The sequence below is a fragment of the Clarias gariepinus genome, chromosome 10, assembly GCF_024256425.1.
Source record: "Clarias gariepinus isolate MV-2021 ecotype Netherlands chromosome 10, CGAR_prim_01v2, whole genome shotgun sequence".
Lineage (NCBI taxonomy): Eukaryota > Metazoa > Chordata > Actinopteri > Siluriformes > Clariidae > Clarias > Clarias gariepinus.
In genome coordinates, this window is record NC_071109.1 from 9,773,623 (window position 1) to 9,795,353 (window position 21,731).

At 39.0% G+C, this 21,731-nt stretch overlaps 2 protein-coding genes across 2 annotated transcripts; both read left to right on the top strand.

Annotated features, from left to right (window-relative positions):
- Positions 1–1,888: 1,888 nt before the first annotated feature.
- On the top strand, positions 1,889–15,510 carry si:ch211-159i8.4 (matrix-remodeling-associated protein 5). Its single transcript, XM_053505177.1, has 7 exons — positions 1,889–2,006; positions 4,714–4,931; positions 5,176–5,305; positions 5,584–5,974; positions 6,272–9,583; positions 10,953–11,856; positions 12,339–15,510. Exons 2-7 carry the CDS (start codon positions 4,738–4,740, stop codon positions 14,245–14,247), a joined length of 6,840 nt encoding a protein of 2,279 aa, XP_053361152.1. The 5' UTR covers positions 1,889–2,006; positions 4,714–4,737; the 3' UTR covers positions 14,248–15,510.
- A 695-nt stretch (positions 15,511–16,205) lies between these two features.
- On the top strand, positions 16,206–20,751 carry rab33a (RAB33A, member RAS oncogene family). Its single transcript, XM_053505134.1, has 2 exons — positions 16,206–16,490; positions 18,252–20,751. Exons 1-2 carry the CDS (start codon positions 16,242–16,244, stop codon positions 18,696–18,698), a joined length of 696 nt encoding a protein of 231 aa, XP_053361109.1. The 5' UTR covers positions 16,206–16,241; the 3' UTR covers positions 18,699–20,751.
- The last annotated feature ends 980 nt before the right edge of the window (positions 20,752–21,731 follow it).

Genomic DNA, 21,731 nt, shown 5'->3' on the forward strand with positions numbered 1-21,731 from the left:
CTACTTTTTTTTCAGGTCTGTGAATGTGACATACCCCGGATTTTATTTTATTTTATTTTATCTATTCTATCCCCTATTGGGATTCTGACTGTTTTGGCAGAAGACAGCCAGGAACCTTCTACCTTTTTTTTTTATTTTTTTGTCACAATTAAGTTTTACATTAAGCAGATGTTGATTCTTTTAAGAAGTCAATTTTAAGAAGAAATTTTAAAGCAATCGGTTTCCTCCCTTTTTTTTTTTTATAAAGTCAACTTGTTACAGTTTTCAGTGTATGGATTCGCACAGTTTCTCAGCTTGTCTCTGGATCAGAGTACTGTGTTACTATTGCGATCTGAAATTTATTCATCAATGCTGAAAGTGGTGCTTCAGTCATGGAAATGTTTGTAAGCTCCTGTTTCCATATGCACTCTCCTTTTTAGTATTTTAGTATAAGATGCTTAACAACTCAAACAAATCACAGAGCTCATTATTATATGTGACTGAAATAAGGAAATAAATTGTGTTGTTAAAATGCTATACAGAATGTGCTATATAAAAGTGTGCACAACAAAACCTTACACAAGTAAATATTATTCATTGTTTTTTTTCTAAATTTAATGTATAACAGAAAAAAAAAAATCTGTTTGTGCACTACATTTTATTTTACTCTTTGTCCTGCTTTTCTATCGAGAGGGCTTTAAACTGTGCAGTATCTTCAAAATATCCTAAGGTGCCAAAAGGTTTCTCCAGGTCTTCCTAAGGTGTTTGATTTGTTTTGGCCTCAGGGTTTGGACTCGTATTCACAGCACTGAACAACAGGGCAGAAAGTACTTAAATTAATTTGCCAGCTGCGGCCTAAACACTGGGCTGGAATATTAAATAAAGTGTGCATTTCCTGCACTGCATTAAGTTCGAGGCATGAAAAATGAGAAGAGTGGAGACTCTAAGCACAAAAAAATGAAAAAAGATACAACAAGCAGTGCAGCCCAGGAAAAGGGAAAAAATGTACATCAACATTGGAAATAAATTTACTTTACAGACCTCTTATACACAGAAGACTGCAGAGCTGCAGTGTGCCATTTTTTGCCAGCTGTAACCATGTCTTTTCATGTATTGACATCACATTTTTTCAGCTTGGTACATCTTAAAATACAAACATCTGAATTTGAGATTTGATTTATTTTCATTTCATTTAGAGATTAGAGCATGCCTTGTTGAGTAGACACTCAAGATGCATATTAAATCTGTGCACGTTTTTCCATTAGAGACAACAGATCTGAATTTAACCTGGCAGATCCATCTGAGCACAGTTATCATCATTTATCATTACTTTTATTGCTACAAAAAAAAATAAACCAAACATTCAATTAATGTTTTTGTCATTAGCATTTTTTTAATCTGTAACACATGCAAAGCTACAAATGCCCTGTTGACCTTTATGTCATGCCTTGAATTCAAGCACAGCACCATCAACCTCCACCTATAGAAAGAGAAAACCAGGTGTTGGATGAGATGAGACAACATGTGACCTTTAAGACAGCTGTGTGTATGTGCAAGGGAGCGAAAGGCAGCGAGAGCTACGGATCCACCGTTCAGGAGCCACGGGTAACAGTGGGAAAGTTAAAGCACCTGAGAGAGAGGGAGAGAGAAAGAGAGAGAGAATGAAAAAAGGAGCAAGGGGGAAAGAAGAGGGCGAGAGCACGAGACAGAAAAAGAGTGCAAGAAAGAGGGAAAAGGAGTGGATGGAAGCCAAGTCAGCAGTACATTCCTCCTCCGCACAGGCCGGCTCAAAGCAAGAGTGAGGGGGGAGTTAAGCATTTATCCAGATGTGGAAGGCTTGGACTTCAGGAGGCAGGGTCCGAAACTCTTCAGCTAACACATCACTTCGTACACACAGAGACAGAGAGAAAGAGAACAAGACAAAATACATCAAACTTTAAGAACCAGGAGAAACAAGAAAACAACGTGGCCTCTCACTGTGTACACGCTGGCAGCCAGTCCTTTTTTTCTCATCCACAAATCTCAAGGTAAGTCATATTTGGCAGAGATTTGAATATTTCTTTGGATGTATACTAAGATTGGTTTCAACTTATTTCAATGCATTTAGATGTCAGTTTCATTGTTAAAAGTTCCGTATATTGCATATTAAAAAATAAAATGAGATAGTTTTGTAACAATGGTAAGATTGTTATATAGGTGCAAGAAGTGTTTTCTCAATTAGAGTGCTGATATTCTTTTGTGATGTCACTGCTATGAATTCATATGGAATCGGTTTGTGACTCAAGTTCAAGGTTCAAAACAAAATATCAAAGAAAATGATGATGATTCATTGTTAAAATATGGCCAGCGTTCTTTATTAGGCAAAGATGAAAAAGATGGACCTTTGGCTTCAGCAACATCAAAAGTTCAATGGAGCTTTTGTGGAATATTTATATAACAGGAGACCTTTACATGTGCTAAATATGAGAAGCATATGACTGAGTTCTGTTACATATGTTGGCCATAAACCCCATGAAAAAGAAAACAGATATATTTCACTAGTGCACTGTTTCTTTGTCAATTTAAAGATTAAAGATTAAAAATGTTTTTAAACAAAGCATTCATCCTGAACAACTTGCATATTACTCTTCAGTGTCCTCCAACAAGTGATGTTTTTATTTTGTTTTCTTTTTAGTAATAAAATTGACATGTTAATATAATTTTACTATTGTGAACCACTTCCTACTTCCACTTCCTTCCCTTTGCCCAAAATGCCATATGACAACCTGCTGATGATATCACCAGTGGTATTTAGCCTTTGCTTTTATCTATAGCCAAGTGAGTGATGCAGCAGCGCTTCAGTCCTTCAATCTATCCAGTTCTTATGTCCTCATCTGTACAGAGCAGCTTCCAAAGCTTTATAAAAATAACATCATGAACACAATCATGCCTGATATGCCAGCAAGCCAAGCCGAGTGTTGGTCATAACTTAGAACAACTCCAGTGCATTCTGGATCTTTGAGCCAAGCATTCAAGGTCTCCGGTGTTTCTGTGCTGGGTTTCTCATTAATCTGATTTCAAATGTCATAGAGAAATAATAAATGAGAATAAGAAAAAGAAGCTTTTGCTTTTTAAACATTACCACTAAAGTCACAATTGTGTCAGGGTAAACTTAAAATTTTAGCCAATTTTCCCCAAAAGGTTGAGCATGGTATATAACAGTAGCTGCATTGTTTAATGAACTAGGGATTCTAACACTTTTTAGGCACTCAATCCAAGCTACATTACAAAAAGGTAAAAAAAAATGATATAGCACTGAAATACAAGTACTGATGAATGCATTCCCTCTAGATGCTGGGAAAAATGTTAGAGTGAAAAAAAAAGTAAGCAACTGCTCTTCCTGTGTTGTGGTTTTTTCCACAAGGTAATTCCATCAGCATCTGACCAGGGTAGCTGGAGGAGCCCATTTCCCAAAACCATCAACGGTTATTATCATACCTCTGACAGACAAATAAATCATGTCTCACGTTTGTTTTTTTCTCTCCCCTCACACAATGAAACAAGAACAATCTAAAGCAACTAGAGCTGGTGAATAAGCAATAAAAGCAAAGAACATAGGCCTAACTGACAGTTTTTACCCTGCAGTCTAAATATCTCGTCTTAAAATATCCTTGTAGAAACTGATGGTGTAATTGGGCTGTCGGGAGCGTGCTTGCAAAGGAAAACACTTGAGCAATGACTTATTTCTTGAGAACTCAGCAGTACTGTGGGGGTGGAAAGCTGTAATACACCCCCTCATTCACTGTAATTGTGTAATGCACAGGATAAATGTGAAGGAGATTGAAAGGGGTAATACTTTCCTTGAATTCACCGACTTGATTACCAATTATCAGCATGGTTAAATAAAGCGAACCTTTTAAAGACTTCTAAGCATTTCATTTTGAAATGTAAATAATCAGGACCTTGGCGCGTGACACCATGCAAATTAAGCAACCGTGTCATGAGAGTTTTTTGTGGTTAGTGAGTCACACTCTAATAAGGATGTCACCAACTCTTGCACAAAATAGTATGCAAAGAAACCAGATGTATTGTTTATACTGGCAGCTTTAGAGTAGGCAGCACTGCTAACACAATGAAGTGGCAATTATTTCTGATTAAAATGCAGGGCTTAAAACAAAGCATAGAGCCACAATGAAGATCAATTAAAACAAAGGCACTCTAGGACACAGCTATTCACTGTATCTATGATTACATAAATGTGGCCAGTTTGGAGGTTTGTTAGACATTATATTAAATCAATCGAATATGTTATTTATACCACAGTACCCTTACAAGCTAGGTTCTGATTGGTTATAAAGAATTATAACCTGAAATTTTATATAACAGCAGCTCCAAAAGTAGGTGATAAATTGTCAATTCACTTGTTCTAATACAGTATGTTACCTTTATGAGGAGGTTGCATTTGTATTTTGAACGAATTTTCAGTATAAACTAATATTTCAACAGAAGACTTTGTATTTCTTTAAAATATGCAAAACTCCATTTTCTCTATTCTGTAATTATTTAGTAGATACATTAAATACCCATTTTATATTTTGTGATTTTGACATTTCAACTGACACCCTTCCCATTGTGGCTCTCCACACACATTAGCACAGTTAGTAAATAGATACCATTATACCATTACCACTGCCATGATGCTAGAGCTCTTAAGCTGTACTAGAATGTATGGTTAACTAGATTTCCTGTCCATAGGTTGGAGGATGGCATGAAAAAGACATGGCTCCTCTGGGTGTCTCTGCTACCTGGCTGAAGGCAGCATTGTATTTGCTGCTCCTCATTTTGCCTGTTTGTCTGTGTGCGTGCCCAAGATCATGCAGTTGCCCCAACCCCAAAGAGGTGCACTGTACGTTTCGCCATCTCCCATCACCCCCACAGAATTTGCCCAAGGACACAGAGAGAGTCAATCTGGGGTAGGTAGCTCTGCTAACATTATTCATAAATATATATGAATGCAGACATATTTATGACATAAAGTTGTTGCTATTTTTTAAGATAGCCTTATTTAGTTTTTCAAGTGTAATCAGTGATAGTACTTTAACACTGCATTTGAAATTAATGTCCCCCCCCCCCCTTATTCTGCATACCTTTCTTGTAACATAGCATTCTTTTATTAGAAATATTGTCAATTTATGATGTAACATATTTCCCATGAAGCTATAATAGCATTGTAGCTGTGGGGACCTCAGATTTCGGACATCTGCACCAGCTAGAGATGCTTATGTTGCATGGGAATGAGATCAGCACTGTGACTTCGGGATCTTTTTACCAATTACGTTCCCTCCAGGTGTGTGCATGTATATGCATATGTGCATTTGTGTATATGTCTGTGCATGCAGAAGTGATACACAATTTTGCCATTAATATGTTTAATGTGCAAAAAGCTACACATTATGCCTTAGGTCAGGGGTGTCTTATCTGCAAACATCCATAGGTGTGGTTCCTGCTTACTGTAATTGGAATAAAAACCCACACCAGTCCTTTATGAATACATTGGACACCCCTGCCTTAGGTATTACCACAGAAAAGAACTTTTTTCATAAAGTACTTTTGTTTCCTTCACAGATATTAAAGCTGAGCTACAACAAGCTAACAAGAGTAAATCCCAGTATGTTTGAGGGCCTAACAAACCTTGTCCGTCTTCACCTAGACCACAACTTAATCGATTTTATTGAGCCTTTCTCCTTTACTGGATTACTATCACTAAAGCTGCTTCAGTTGGAAAGCAACAGGTTACAGGACCTTCATCCACATACATTCACGACTGTTTCTCTCCTGGGGACATTCTGGGGCTCAAGCCTACGGCACCTTTATCTAGCAGACAACCAGCTACAGTACTTGGTGCCTGGTACTTTTCAGCACCTGAGCAGGCTAGAAGTCCTCTCTCTTCATAACAATCCCTGGATTTGTGACTGTCAGCTCCATTGGCTCTTAGAGTGGAACCAGAAACATGATGGTGAGATTTTTAATACCTACCTTAATTATCATAATGTCTTTAATTCAGCTCGAACTTTAGTAGCTAATTCATTTATATAATGTGATTTGCTGAAAGTTACATAAAAAATATCTTTCATAAAAAAGCTTTAACACTAATTTAATACTAGTACAGTTGTACCACTGATAATTCATCAAACCATGAAAACAAAATGGTACAACAAATGTTCTGACTCTTAACCTTATTGTTGATCAATAGATCAACAAGCACAAAAAGATTAATAAAAAAATTAATTACTAGTGTTCTGCCTCTTTACAGGAGTGATTAAGTGCAAAAAGGAACGGGACTCTGCATCCAGTGAGAATTGTGCTGTTTGTGCCTCACCACAACCTCTCAACAACAGCCAGATTTTCCAGCTCTCAGTAAAAGACCTTTCCTGTGACAGACCTTCTCTAGGGTCCCCGCTGAAGCTGGGTGAGTATAGTGCATTGGAGAACCAGGAACCAGACCTCCCATACACCAAGCACTTGGAGCATCCACTTGGCCACTTGACCTTCATGTTATCTGATAGCCATGGGAACAGGGCCCATGTGGCTTGTGATGTAAACCGTCCAGTTGAAGAGACATCCATGTTATGGGAAAAGCTGAAAAGGTCAGAAGAGGTGGCTGTAAATGTAACCTTGCTTACAGAACTTGACTGCGAGATCGACAGGGATGCTCTCCAGCACCTGTGGAGACTTGTTGCATACTACTATGAAAGCCCAGCTATCTTGGAACGAGGTGACAGACATGAGAACACTTCAAAGGTGACATTTAAGTACTCCCAGGTCACAAGTGAAGGCTCTCCTTACTTTACTGAACTCAAAGGACATTTAATGGCAGAACCAGCCTGGTTGCTACAACCCAAGGTTACTATTCAGTTGAACAGACGCAAAACAACATCAAAAAAGCTGGTAATGAACTTCTCTACGTTTATATCAAGGCAGATCAACGGAAGAGGAGAACAAGAGGATATAGTCTCTTCTTGGGCTTTAATTCCAAGAGGAACCCAGGGGAGAATTCAAATTGTGTTGGAGCACTCTGAGGCCATTCTTAACTGCAATATATTGAGTTCAGGGCATTTGTCTGTTGAGTGGATGCTTCCAGATTTAACTACTTTGGACAAAACGGATTCCCAAAGAATTACATCAGATCATAATAGATTACTTATCAAAAACACAACCCTATCAGACAGTGGGCTCTATCACTGCTTTGTGCGTACTGAAACTGAAGTAGACATAATTTCATATAGGCTTATGGTTAGGGAACGCCTCCTCAGTCCAAGTGACCTAAATGGAAAGAAAATGTATGTGGACAACGGCAAATCCCTCAGTCTGCCCTGTTCAGTTACTTCACCACAGCCAGTTGAAACAAAATGGTTCCTACCGAATCAACATTTTCTAAAGGCATCCAATGCAATGGGACGAATCTATGTGTCACAAAATAATACTTTGATTATAAAACAAGTGAAGCAAGAAGATGCTGGGGAATACAGTTGTTTATCAGCAAACCTTCATGGGGCAAACATGTTGTCTCATTTGGTGGTTGTAACGGGTGAAAAGGAGGAAGAGCTCACAAATGTCAGTGTAATGAAGGGTGAATTACAATTGTTTGATAAGGAGGATGCAGAGGGCTCTGGATATCAAGAAATCAAGCATGTGGCTGTTACTCAAAGACCACGCAGGGTACTTGGAAAAGATAGAAGTACAGGTGGACTTTATCGAAAGGGCTTTAATGGAAAAAGGATCAATGAAAAAGTAAGGAAACCAAATAAACCCGTCAAACAGCTTGACCCAGACCGATGGGCACAAATGTTAGCAAAAGTCAATGCTAAGATCTCGACTATTCAACCAGTAACAATTATGACAACAGTTGCAGCTACAACAGCAGAACAAACCACCACAACCCCTGCAACTACAATCGTTATGACTTCCACCACTACAACTACAACTACAACCACTCCTGCTCCTGTCTCTCTTTCTTTTACTACCAGTGCTACTACTAGTAGTCATATAAATGATTTCAATACTAAGCTGCCAGTACAGTCCCATAACAAAAAGCCTATAGACCACAATTTACCACACAGAACACAACATCTGCATCACAAGTCTGATGATTTAGACATGACAACAATGCCTTCAGTAAATGTCTATTCAACCACATTATCTACTATAAGCTTAAACATGCAACCTGTGACACAAATTAAGAAACAGATAGATGGGCAGCTATTAGATGAGAAAATAAGAGCAAATAATCGCATCCCCAACCCAAGACGAAGACCACCATACAGAAGAAGACCTCAAATAAGAAGGTTACATCCACAGAGGCCTACACGTCCCCCACCAACCACAACAGAAGTAGTATTCCCTTCATTAACTACAACCACTCCAGAATTTTTCACCACCAGGGAAATTCATTTTGAAACTGTGAATAAGAAAACAGGAAGAAAACCAATCACAGGTTTAGATATTTTAAGTGAACATGACTCTGAGTTTAGAGACAGTTTAAATGTAGACATAACCCAGAAGTCTCAAGCTAACAAAAAACTGACATTACCAAAAGAGGAAAAACATACGTTTACGACTTCTGGGGCCCCTGCAATTCTAACACCAACACAAGATAAGCAGTTTGGACAAAAAGTCATTAAGGATATTAATCGGAGCAGTGAGACAACAAATAAAGAAAATAATAGGCAGAGGGTAACAAGTACAAGTTCTCCTAGTCTTCAAATCACTAACATTAAACCTCTAGTACCTTACAAAGAACCACTAGCCACAGAGAAACCAGCTGTGTCTAATAACTTTAGACACAGACTGGACAACTCAGTGAACAGACCTGAAATTCCTGGTTTGCCTATCCACCCCTGGTTAACTCAGAGAAAAAAACTAATCCCAGTTACACCAAGGCCTTATACCATGGCTCCTTTATGGACATATACCAACCGCATTCCAATGAGGCCAAGAATCCAGGAATCAAAGCACCACTCATCAATTGACAGAACCTTGCATTTTTTGCACCCAAATGAAAGGAATGCAGTTTTCACTAATCGGCCTGAAATCACAGCACAAACAGCGAACCCCACACCCTACATCGCTTGGTCAGCCTCAACCTCCTTCCCTAGAACTGTAGCCCCACATGGTGGCTCATCCCAAGTAAGGGACTACTTTCTCTTCAACAGGCTTCGAAACAAATACAGACAATCCCAGTTGGAGACTCATCGCTTAGCCCAGTCCGGAAAGCTACTTACTCCTAAACCAAGAATTTACCATCCCACCCCAAAACCACATCCAGCTCCAAATTTTCCAAGCATTTATAAGCCTGTAACATCCCCTTCTATTATAGCAGCTACTAGTAAGCCACACCCCACAGCCAGCATACTACAGGGAAGTCGTTGGCACTACAGTAACTTCGGACAAAAGAAACTAAGCACTGCTCTGCCATTTCCAAAATTAATGGGGAGTGGTGTGAAACCCAGAATAATGACAGCTGACTCATCCACTGTGACTGCGCTGGCTGAGACGAATGTTTTTTTGCGATGTCAGGTATCAGGAGACCCCAAACCTTTAATTTCATGGACAAAAGTCTCTACAGGTGGGTAATCAATATGGATACACTATAGACACTGTGTGACCATAAGTCTGTGGAAAACTAAACATCACATGCGTATGGACATTTGAGTATAACATTCCAGAATAAGTCCCACTTTTACTGTCAGTTGAAGGGGAAGGTTATCCACTAGATTCTGAGGCCAGAAGAAGCAGAAGAAAGCTTTCCAGGTCATCACACAGACGTTTAGTGAGGTTAAGATCAGGACTTTAAGAAGGTCACTCCATTTATTGCTTTCCAGCATTAGCAAATCATTTCTTCCAGGCACTAATTTTGTGCACATGTGCCTTAATTACAGTGAAGGGAAACTTAATTGCTAAAGAACACAAAGACACTCCAAAGAATACAATTGGGAGTTTCTTATTTTGTGGTAGTAGTTTGGTGAAGGCCCACATATGCAAGTGATGCTCAGCTGTCCACATGCTTTTGGCCATGTAGTATGTACACAATACATAGTCTATGACAAAAAGTATATGCATTTTCATTTATATATTAGACTACTGTTTGCTCATAAAATTGCAGAGCAGAAAAATACTTTAAATTTACATTTGTAAAATTACATAATACAGAATTAAATGTTGCATGTTTTTCCCATGCTTGGTGGGTTTCCTCCAGGTACTCCAGTTTCCTCCCACAGTCCAAAGACGTGCAGATTAGGTTAATTGTCATTCCAAAATTGCCCGTAGTGTGTGAATGAGTGTGTGAATGAGTGTGTGAGTGTGTATATATATGTGTGTTTGCCCTACAATGGATTGACACCCTGTCCAAGGTGTTCCCCACCTCGTAAGTCTCCTAAATACAGGATAAAGCGGTATGGATGATAGGTGAATGAGTCAGAATTAATTGTATAAAGATCTAATGCACAGACCCATTATATAGTATAAATTTAAACACATTATCCATGTCAGTAAAGTAAACGCAAAGGCACCATAATGGGAGGTGTATATTATTAAAGTATACCTGATATGGAGTTTGCATGTTCTCCCTGTACTTGGTGGGTTACCTTTGGGTCTTCTGCCCGTAAAATTGCCCGTAGTGTGTAATTGAATGTGTAAGTGTGTGTGCTTGTGCCCCATGATGGTTTGGTGTCTCATTTAGGTTGTACCCTTTCTTGTGCTCTAAGTTCATTCCCTGGGATATGCCCCAGGCCATCACACCCCTACACAGGATATTTGGTACAGATATTAGAATAAAGGATTAATGGAATAATCTGCTGTTTTGGTAGACTAAGAAGTAAAATAAAAAAACTTAGATCCATGATATAAGCTATTTAAAATTTGGTGTCTGCTTAGAATGCAAATATTTGTACAGACACATATATTGTTAATTACTCTTTATATATTTTTTAATTTAGGTGCTACAATTCAAGCCAGCACCAAACATGGACAACGGTTTGAGGTTCTTCCAAATGGCTCCTTTGTTATAAAAAATGTACAGCTGCAGGACAGAGGCCAGTATCTTTGCACTGCGCAGAACAAATTTGGCTCAGATCGCATGGTGGTCACTCTTACTGTACAGACAGAACCTCCTAAAATAGAGGGCCCCAAATACAGAGATGTCTCTGTGTACTTGGGGAAACCGCTCAGTTTAGAGTGCATTGCAACAGGCAAGCCCCAGGCGCAGGTCTCCTGGATTCTTCCAGACAGGATTATTGTGCGGGAGTCAATGCCTCTTGACAGACCAATCTCCCTTTATCCTAATGGAACACTCAACATTCACTCAGCAAACTTTTCTATTAAAGGGAACTACAAGTGCATTGCTAGTAATGCAGCAGGTGCTGACACTCTGACCTATCAGGTACATGTTGCTGCCCTGCCACCAACAATCAAAGAAGTATCCTCTGAGGATGTTTATATTACCACTGGAAGAAGTATCTATGTACACTGCACGGCTAAGGGAGAACCTGAGCCACTTCTTAAGTGGATTCTTCCTGATGGTTCACAACTAAAACCTACACAGTTCGTTGGAAGGCGTCTCTTTATGTTCCCCAATGGTACACTCTATATCAAAAGTATTGTTCCTCTGGATGCAGGAATATATGAGTGTTCAGCCACAAATGTGGTTGGGTTGGCGCAAAGAGTGGTAAAGCTGGATATCAAGCAAGAATCCCCCGGACCCTGGAAAGGTCCATCTCAGCAACATAGTGTTTCAGCCATGTATGGCTCTACAGTTTTCCTACACTGCCCTGAGTCGGCCGACTATCACAGAGGTACAGTCTGGAGGCTGCCATCCAAAACACTGATGGAACATCACTACAGGTATTTATACATTGCAAACATAAATAAACATTTCTTTTGGAGTTTAAACTTACATTATACTGTGATTTTATTTTAATATGATTTTCTACATAAAGACTTTTACAGCTATGGACCCACCAAGATAGGAGGCACAAAACACAGCTGGTGTGAGATAATTAAAAACACACCTGACTCTTATATAGCGAGAGATCTATTCATCACTATTGTAATTCAAACAATGTCTAAAAACATTAAACCATCTGTGGTGTCAGACAGAAAACCCAAATAAATGTTGCTGATCCAGACAAAACATAATGATGTGGCACACAGGAATTTCAATATTTAATGAGGTTTAGTTAAACTTCACATCGCAGAACTTGAAACAATCCATGTATCAGACTGACATATTTTTTACTTTTATCATTTTACAAAACAGGTTAATAAAATAAGAAGTTTTTCAAATAATAAACATGTTAACATTCTGATTTCTGATTTTCTTCTAGTCCTTACAGACACATCAATGCTTTCCCTAATGGCACCCTCAAGATCCTGCAACTAACTGAAAAAGATCAAGGGAGTTACTTATGCATGTATCAAAGGCCCAATGGTGAGGAGATGGAACTATTTGACCTTGAAGTCCTAATGAAGCCACCTAAAATAGAGAACATGGGCAGTCAACAGAAGAAAATAACAAATGGAGAGAACTTCCTTGTGGACTGTGTAGCTTCAGGTCTTCCAGACCCTGAAGTGTCTTGGAGTCTCCCTGATGGCACAATGATAAACAATGCTCTCCAATCTGATGACAGTGGAACTCGCAGTCGCCGATATATCATATTTGACAATGGAACACTCTTGTTGCCACAAATGGGAAAAAGTGATGAGGGTGATTACACATGCTATGCAAAGAATACACTGGGAGAGGATGCAATGAAAGTAAGTGTCCAAGTTGTACAAGATTCACCACGAATTTCTTCTAAAGACCAGATGTCTCTTCATTTTCTTCTTGGCCAGTCAGCCCAGCTGAAGTGTGATGCAACTGGTGAACCTCCACCTACAATTATCTGGATTTCACCAAACAATGAAATGATAAGTTTTTCCTCAGTCAAACATCAAATACTCCAAGATGGAACACTGATCATTAATAAGGTCACTTTGGCAGACCAGGGAAAGTATACTTGTGTCGCAAGGAACCCAGCTGGTGATGACATTAAGAATGTGAAGCTCAAAGTTGAGGTCAGTGAGCCATATATCAATGGAAAAGGTGGACGAAGTGACAGTAGAATTTTGGCAGTTTCCTATCAGACTGTTTTGATGCACTGCAAAGCTGAGGGAAAGCCCGAGCCTCAGATAACATGGACAACATCTTTTGGCATGTCCCTGCCTACACCTTATGTTGGAGGTAGATTTCAAGTTTATAAGAATGGTACTCTTGAATTGCGAGGCATCCGGAAAACTGACGAAGGAAAGTTTTTGTGTTTGGCCAGAAATTACTTGGGAGAGGCCAGTCTAGCAATTGACCTTGAAGTGGCCTCACTTGCTGAAAAACCAAGCTTTCTTATTCCAAATATTGAGGTATTATCCCTCAAACCTGATGGAGATGACATAATTTTACAGTGCCAGGTTATAGGGAAACCCAAGCCAGATGTTGTCTGGATTTTGCCCAACAGTACAGTGCTGGTTCCAGGAATGAGTCTAAAGAGGTTTATTCACGTTTTGGAAAATGGCAGTTTGCATATTATTCGGCCAGTGCCCAGTGACAAAGGTGTTTATCGTTGCTTGGCCAAAAATGTTGCAGGACAAGGAGAGAAACGCTATGCTTTAGAACCTGGAAGGAAGCCTCAAATTCGAGGGACACCTACACCTATGAAGATTTCATTTGGACAGATACTAATCATGCCATGCACAGTTGAAGGCTGGCCCCAAGCAACGATCACATGGACTCTTCCAAATGGATTAGTATTGGACAGGCCTCAGGTTATTGGACGAGTCACCTTTTTATCAAATGGGACCCTTCAGCTAAGAGAAACTGCAAAATCTGATAGGGGTACATACATTTGCAAAGCTACTAACACATTTGGATCATCAACACTGTCTTATCCTGTGACTATTATGGTACTTCCACCACAGATCACTAATGCACCCCCTTCCATAATAAGAGTTGCTAAGGGGTCTCCAGTGACACTAAAATGCATTGCTACTGGCACTCCTAAACCAGACATTTCATGGACTCTCCCTGGGCGGACCACACTTGTGGCTAATAATCGCTTCACTTCATTGGGTGGAATTCACATGACAGAGGACGGTAGTTTGGTCATACAGGAGCCTAGCCTTATGAACTCTGGAATTTATAAGTGTAATGCCAAAAATGCCTTGGGGATGGACTTTAAAGCAACATACCTTCAGGTGAACTGAACATGTGAAGGAGAAAATATGTGTTAAATTAAGAAGATATGTGTTTAATGTGTGTTAATTAAAATTGTTTAAGACATGGACACTGTATTCTTGTAAACCAGTGTAAATAGAATACTGCATTTACTTGTTCTGGAAATTCTCAGCAAATCACAAATGGGCATTATCCTTCTTTTCTTCTTTAAAAGACTAACAAGTATTGTTGCAGCCTTGGGTTGGAAATCAACATACTAATGTTCTGGAGAACCCATTTGTTTATTATAAAAATGTTTTTGTACTTAATTTATGGACAGTTAGACCGTTATACATAAATATTTCGAAAATTAAAAAAAAGATTCATAAATCTATATTTTTATATGCCACAATAGATTTCATTTTAATATTTTCTGCTGCTTTTATGCAATGTAAATGTATGTCTAATAATTAGCCTCTGGATGTAAACCATCTACAACAACACAGCCTTTCATGGGTGGAGTAGAAAGAGAGCCTTGTAGGCACAAATGTTACCATTGTTCTGACAGTTTTACCAACAACTAGACACAAACAGCAAATTCTGTAATAGAATTACTGCTACTGCCTAAAAAAAAGTTTTTTGATGGACATATTTTTAATAACCCTAAATGAATAAATTGAAGTGTAGCCTAAAACCAGTAATTGAGTTGATGTTCTACTTTTTGTGAAATTGTATGTTTTATTACTGCTATTGTGATTTATTTATATAAATGTTCTTGTCATTTTTGCGAGATGGCCTGAGCTGCCTTATCTAGTACTGTACTATCATCGCTTAGAGCCTGATTAATATTTAGAATGTTTTAAAGAACAATCAGAAAACACTCACAGCTCTGGTATCAGACATCGGAAGTGATCCAAGCAGAATTGACTGATCGTAATTAGAGAGGCAGTCTCATACTGTAGGTGGCAACTTCTTTAACTTTAAGTAAATGTTGTCATGCCAACCCTTGAATGTTACTTATTCCTGTGCAGTTCATGTATATTGTTTTATAATAATAATTATATTTATAATTATAAGCATTCTGGTTAAATAACTAAAGCATGAGCCTCAGATAACTCATACTTACATATACTGTTACTGTTCTAAAGCATAAGGGATTACAGATAAAGCTAATTCAGTTTGGTGATTTTTGAGGCTGGTAACTCTAAATGAACTTATTCTCTGCAGCAGAGGTAAGTTTTGGTCTTGCTTTCCAGGGATGGTGTGAATGAGATCCACAGTGCTTGTGATGGGTTTTGCAAATGCACTTGACAACACTGTTCTTGCAAGAACTATTCCAGAACAGCTAACTTTCGTGTCTTAAAGTAACAGCTGCCATGAGTTTAAAAAAAAAATAGAAAAAAACTTATTCTAAAATGTAGAAAAATAAATCCAAACTTGTGACCAAACGTTTGACTTGTACTGTATATCTATTTATATAATGACACAAAGAAGACACCAAAAAAAAAAAAAATACTAATTAGACGGTACCAGGTCCAAAACCCAGCACCACCAAATTGCCAGTGTTGGACCCTTGAGCAAGGCTCTTAAACCTTCAAATGCTCAGATGTATAATGAGGTAAAAATATAAGTCACTCAGGTAAAGGGTGTCTGCCAAATGCCATTAATGTAAAATGTAAATATGAACCACACTGCGTTGACCAATAGAACTTGTTTTTATCCCTGCTCCTTGAGTACCCACTGTGTGTTTGCAACATTTTATTGTTTTCCCTGCTACCAACACACCTGATTCAAAACATGTGTAGCACAGGGGGGTCCTTCAGGACCAGGCTTGGGAAGCTGTGTCCTAAACATAGGGCTATTTGCATCACAGCTTTGCATCATTGCACTAATGCTCATGCACTTGTCTGAGTTAAGTCCTCAACAGTGCAAAACCAAACCCTTTCCTCCGTTCCAAGCAGAAGAGCGGCCGTGCACGAGCACTCGAGCGCGTGCGGGCGCAGCGCGCGTGCGTACCAGTGTGGGCGAGCATCACTTCGCCGCGATGGCGAACGAAGCGCACGGGCGCGGAGAAGAAGCCGGTCTCGCGTCCAACTCCCTGGACCTGAGCACGTCTCTCGAGCGCAGCGTGCAAACGCGAATCTTTAAAATAATCGTGATCGGCGACTCGAACGTGGGTAAGACGTGCTTAACGTTTCGCTTCACCGGCGGCTCTTTTCCGGCCAAGACGGAGGCCACGATCGGAGTGGATTTCAGGGAGAAGGCGGTCGAAATCGAGGGTGAGAGAATAAAGGTGGGTCATGGAAAAAAATAAATAAACAGATACATTCAAATCTGAATTTTATATTACGTCACGTTCCAGATCAGGGCAATGAATTGGATGTGCGCTTCCGGGAAGTGTGTCTGACTCTTCCCTTTATGTTTACACTGAGATTCGTGTCACGCTCCTGAATAATTGATTGTTGTTTGTGCTCAAAGAAGCGCGTTCACAAATAGCCTCTCTGTCCTGTCTTAAACCATATAATAGGATGGATACACTTATATCAAAGGTTTTAATATACCAAAATAAAATGCATAGCAATGTATTCCCAGTATGATGTTTTTTACACATTGATTGCTGACAGTGAGCAGAATTGGTGGCTCAGTGGTAGGTTCCACGCCTGCCATGGGGAAGGCCCGGGTTCGATTTCCTCCCAATGTCCAAACCGCAGCCGCTGGATTCAGTGCCTGTCCCAAGCCCGGACGAAACGACAGGGTTGCGTCAAGAAGGGCATCCGGTGTTAAACCTGTGCCAAGTTGTGTGCAGATCTGATGGTTCGCTGTACCGAGACCTCTCGATGGGAGCAGCTGAAAGTCCAACAATGATACCAGTCAGTGAGCCATCTCTGTTGCTCTCCATTATCCCTTAACGATTATGAAACACATTTGGGTGAAAATCATGTACATCCGAAGGCGCATATCTCACAAAATTACACATTAAAATAGGCGCTGATACTCATATACCATAGGTTATATACCATATATAACCTATATACCATATATAACCTATATACCATAGGTCATATACCATTGGTTATATGATCCTGTATCTCTTTGACAGAATATTTCACAGAATGCATGAGGTGATTCATCGATTTAGGTTGCCATCAGATCGTTGCTGATGTCCTGATGTGTCACAGCTCGAGTCAGCATGAGAAATCACATCGATTCATTTATTAATTCATTTGTGTCCAGTAACCGTTTCATTCTGGTCAAAAGTTGTGATGGATACAGAGGATGTAAAGGGGATACACACCAGATGGGTTTCCCACAATATATACATACGCAAACATTTTGTACCATCTCATCTTATTAATTTTGTGATGAAAGAGTAGGCAATCAGCCAATCGGTATACAGGATGTTTTTGTGAGGTAGAAAGACTCAAAGAGAACTAATCAGATACCGGAAGAACAAAGATGCAAAGATGGTAACTCAAGCTAAGAATGGAACCAGGGATGCTGGAACTGTGTGGCAGGAAGACTATATGCTGCTTCACTGTTTTGCCGCATATAACACTAATAATAATACTATGCTTTAAGAAACTGTAACGGTAACTATAGGAACTGGAACTTTAACTCATACACCACATGTGCATATTATTTGGCACACAAGCCGTCAAGCAAAGTTGAAAAATTTCAATATAACGTAAAATCTTTACATTGTATAGGGATCTGTAAAATGCTCTGTTATTGTAATTGAAAGGGTGTGAATGTGGGAGTTCACAGCTTCAGGGTCCCTTATTTGATCCTGAGCTCAGGTTACCGTCTTATTTTGGGATGTTTATGAGTTTCCTTCAGGTTCTCTGATTTAGTAAGCGGTTTGGTATAACCTGTTCCAGGTGTCTGGGTAAGTATATGTATGGTAACCTGCAGTGGACTGAATGTCCCACATGATGCCCTGTGTCCCTGGGAAAGATTCCAGATCCACTGCTATCTTTTCCATGATAAAGCATTTACTAGAGATGAATGCATGAATAAATGAGTTTCTGTTCTTTCGTCATGGTTGTGTGTACAGGTACAGGTATGGGATACGGCTGGGCAGGAACGCTTCCGCAAAAGCATGGTGGAACACTACTACCGCAACGTGCATGCTGTTGTCTTCGTTTATGATGTCACCAAAATGGCCTCATTTGAGAACCTGAAGACATGGATCCAGGAGTGCAACGGGCATCGTGTTTCTGCTTCAGTGCCCCGAGTCCTGGTCGGTAACAAGTGCGACCTGGTGGACCAAATCCAGGTCCCGTCCAACATGGCGCTTAAATTTGCTGATGCGCACAACATGCTGCTGTTTGAGACATCCGCCAAAGACCCCAAGGAGAGCCAGAATGTGGACTCTATTTTCATGTGCCTGGCATGTCGTTTGAAAGCCCAAAAATCTCTTATCTATAGGAATGTAGAAAGAGAGGATGGGAGGGTGAGGCTCAACCAAGAACCTAATCCCAAGACTAACTGTCCATGCTGAAGACCTGTGAAGCCTAGAATAATCTTAATCCTGTTTTCCACACCAACTGAGACTAATGTTGATAGCTGCAAAAAACATGTGCCTGCAACTAATGACATTTTACATTGAGGCTTTGGATTGTCTGTTTGTCCTTGTGTAGCTTGTCTGTTTTATCTCATCAATCACATTGTAACCTAGGGACCTTGTTATCCACAAACTACACTGCCATGTAGTGTTTGATTTGTTGTACATTCATTTTTAATGGTAACATTTCAGCTAATATTTGAAAATAGACCTTTTAGTTCAGTAATATCCATGTGTTTTAATTTGTGTTTTATCGCTGTTACAGATTCATCTCCCAGCACCAATCAGCTCGAGAGATTATTGACTGCAATAAGGCATATGATGTATCGCACCACACATAATTATTTATTAATCTGTTTGCACTCGTGAAATGAATATAAACTTATTTATTGGTCTTAATTAGGTTTTACATGAGCTGTGTATTTAATTGCAGATTGGAAGGGTGGGGGTCATGGAGGCCATGCAATTGTTTAAATGCTTTATTAAAACGGCTCATATTGATGTTTAACAGTTCTTCGCATTCGCCCAGTAGTGGAAGTAGTAGACATCCTGAATAGTTGCATGTTGTGTTTTCAATGATGATTACCCTGCATGCCTAAAGTGTGAGCCAACATAAGGAAAAAATATTAGGACAGCAAACGCTTGAGATAATTGAAAGGAAATGAGATGCTGAAATTCCACATCAGCACATGCCTTGGACAGGATCATATGCAGAGATAGGAGCAATATGATCACGATCCAAGCTAACAGTCAATGTGTTATGTCACATCCTATTAATATTTTGCAGCATTAAATGATTCCAAATGTGTGATCAACAACATTTAACCATATATAAAAGGGATAAAAAAAATAACTCTAATCTAACATCCGATTATTTTCCTGTGTGGTGAATTCTCAAACTCATACAATTAATTACTAAAACAGCATTCATTTTAAGAAACAGCCCAGATGCTTTTTTATCAGATTGTGTGTATTTGAATCAGCATTTGTCAGTTTAAAAGCTGAGAAATTATTTTCTTTGCACATCAAAGAACTGTGTACAAATGGTATATGTTAATTGTTCACTCGAAGTAAAGTTAAACGTGTTATGTGTAACGCATAGCTTGGGGTCATAGTTATTGTGCCTTCTGCGTAGCTAAATGTGTTTTAAGCTTGGAGCAATAGCGTTATCTCTTTTCAAGCATCTATAGTATTTGTGTGATGCATTATTTATACCTGCTGACCAAGCAGCTCAATATCCATTACTCCTTAGAATGGATCCTAATATAATGTTATTACAAACACTAGTACTGGGATACATCCCATATTATACAATTATTCTATTTAATAAGGAATTAATCACTCAACACATGCTTTTGTAGCAAAATAATCAACATCAGGGAAGTGTGTTGTGTTTAACAGTGCAAACAGAAGTGTTTTATTCCAATTATACCACAGCACATAACCAAGGACTAATTTGTTTTATTCATTTAAGAATGACATGTCTTACTTTTTTTTTCATTTATATTTAATGTGGAACATCATGTCACTTATATAGGTTATAGCAGTTACAAACGGCCATTTACTTACCAGCATGTTGTATTTTCTCTTATACACATTTATGTGGAGCTTCCACCATACAAGTTCCAATCAGTAACATCTGTGAAAAGAATCACATTGATATAAACATTGCACTGTCTGGTTCACACTGTTATAGAAAATGATTCCTTATGATCTGTACCAATCACAAAAAAATTATTTTAAAAAAAAGTTTCTTTAACAAAGATGAGTTTTTTTGTGATCATGGAAATGTTTCTGGATTAAGGTATTGTTACTGCAGACATTTTAAAGTGATGGCTGCACCCATGTGTATAACCTCAGCCAGACTATGTTCCTGTGCACTGTGCAGTGTTTCCTGTGCATTCTCTATGATGCATTGTGTTTGTTTTCTTGAATTGTCATGTTTTTCAGACACCCGCATTTGCAAAGCGATGTGTTCCTGTCTAGTTCCAAGCTCTAAATTAAATCTTCAAATATATTTAATATGTGGTGCTGATTTCTTGTGACGGTGCTAAAAATAAATCATACAGATCTCAAAATAGTGAGAAGTACTGTATGAATGCATCCTGAAGGTAAAACACGCCTTTGGTCATTATGATTTAAGGAGTGTATATTACAGTAACAGGTGATTGTCACTAGGTGGTGCTGTAGTTACGTTTTTTTCAGTTACTTCCAAAACATTGTAGTCACCCATTTGCTGGCAGAATTTGAACTGAGGCACACTGTCAGAATTTGGTACCAACAGCATGAATCTATGGACACACACTGCATTGGGTCAACAGTCCAGCGTGCTGAAGGTTTTGTAATGGTGTGGAGAATATTTTCTTGACATAGTTTGGGCCTGTCTATACTAAACAGTCATTACTTACATGCCACAGGCTTTTGGATGGCAGATACTGAAACTACTTAACTACTACTGAAAAAGAAAATTCCCAGCATGAAAATGCACCTGAAAAAGATCAGAAGAAGAATTCAATCGTCTAAACATGGAATCTCAAAACAATGTTTTAAAAATCTAGTTGAATTCATGCCACTCATAATTAATAGAGCAAAAGTAGGCCCTACCTATTAGTAGTATACTGTTCTTAATAAAGTGCTTATTAAGTGTATATGTAAGAATAACAAAGAATACTACAGTACCAGGTGGTTGTCACCAGGGGGTGCTGTAGGGAAATTTGTTCCATGCCATCCAAAAACTGTCAAGTCATTGTGATTCACATTTCATTTGTCCTCTGTTTGAGTATTGTATGTTTTTTTTTTTCATATGATGTGAACGTGCCCATGCCTCTATGCCCACAAGCAAGTCCTCGTTACACTTTCCGATTCGTTATATGGCATCACTTCGTATCGCCCATGTTCAGACGAATATACTCTTTTGCATCCATGTGTGTGTTTGTCCCTTTCTCCTGGTTTGGAACACTGGGCAGTAAA

Bases quoted from the DNA above. Each gene is read 5' to 3' on its own strand.
- si:ch211-159i8.4 (XM_053505177.1), top strand. From the start codon at position 4,738: ATGGCTCCTCTGGGTGTCTCTGCTACCTGGCTGAAGGCAGCATTGTAT. The intron at 5,306-5,583 runs GTGTGTGCATGT...TTTCCTTCACAG, and splicing joins ACCAATTACGTTCCCTCCAG to ATATTAAAGCTGAGCTACAA. The intron at 5,975-6,271 runs GTGAGATTTTTA...GCCTCTTTACAG, and splicing joins GTGGAACCAGAAACATGATG to GAGTGATTAAGTGCAAAAAG.
- rab33a (XM_053505134.1), top strand. From the start codon at position 16,242: ATGGCGAACGAAGCGCACGGGCGCGGAGAAGAAGCCGGTCTCGCGTCC. The intron at 16,491-18,251 runs GTGGGTCATGGA...TTGTGTGTACAG, and splicing joins TCGAGGGTGAGAGAATAAAG to GTACAGGTATGGGATACGGC.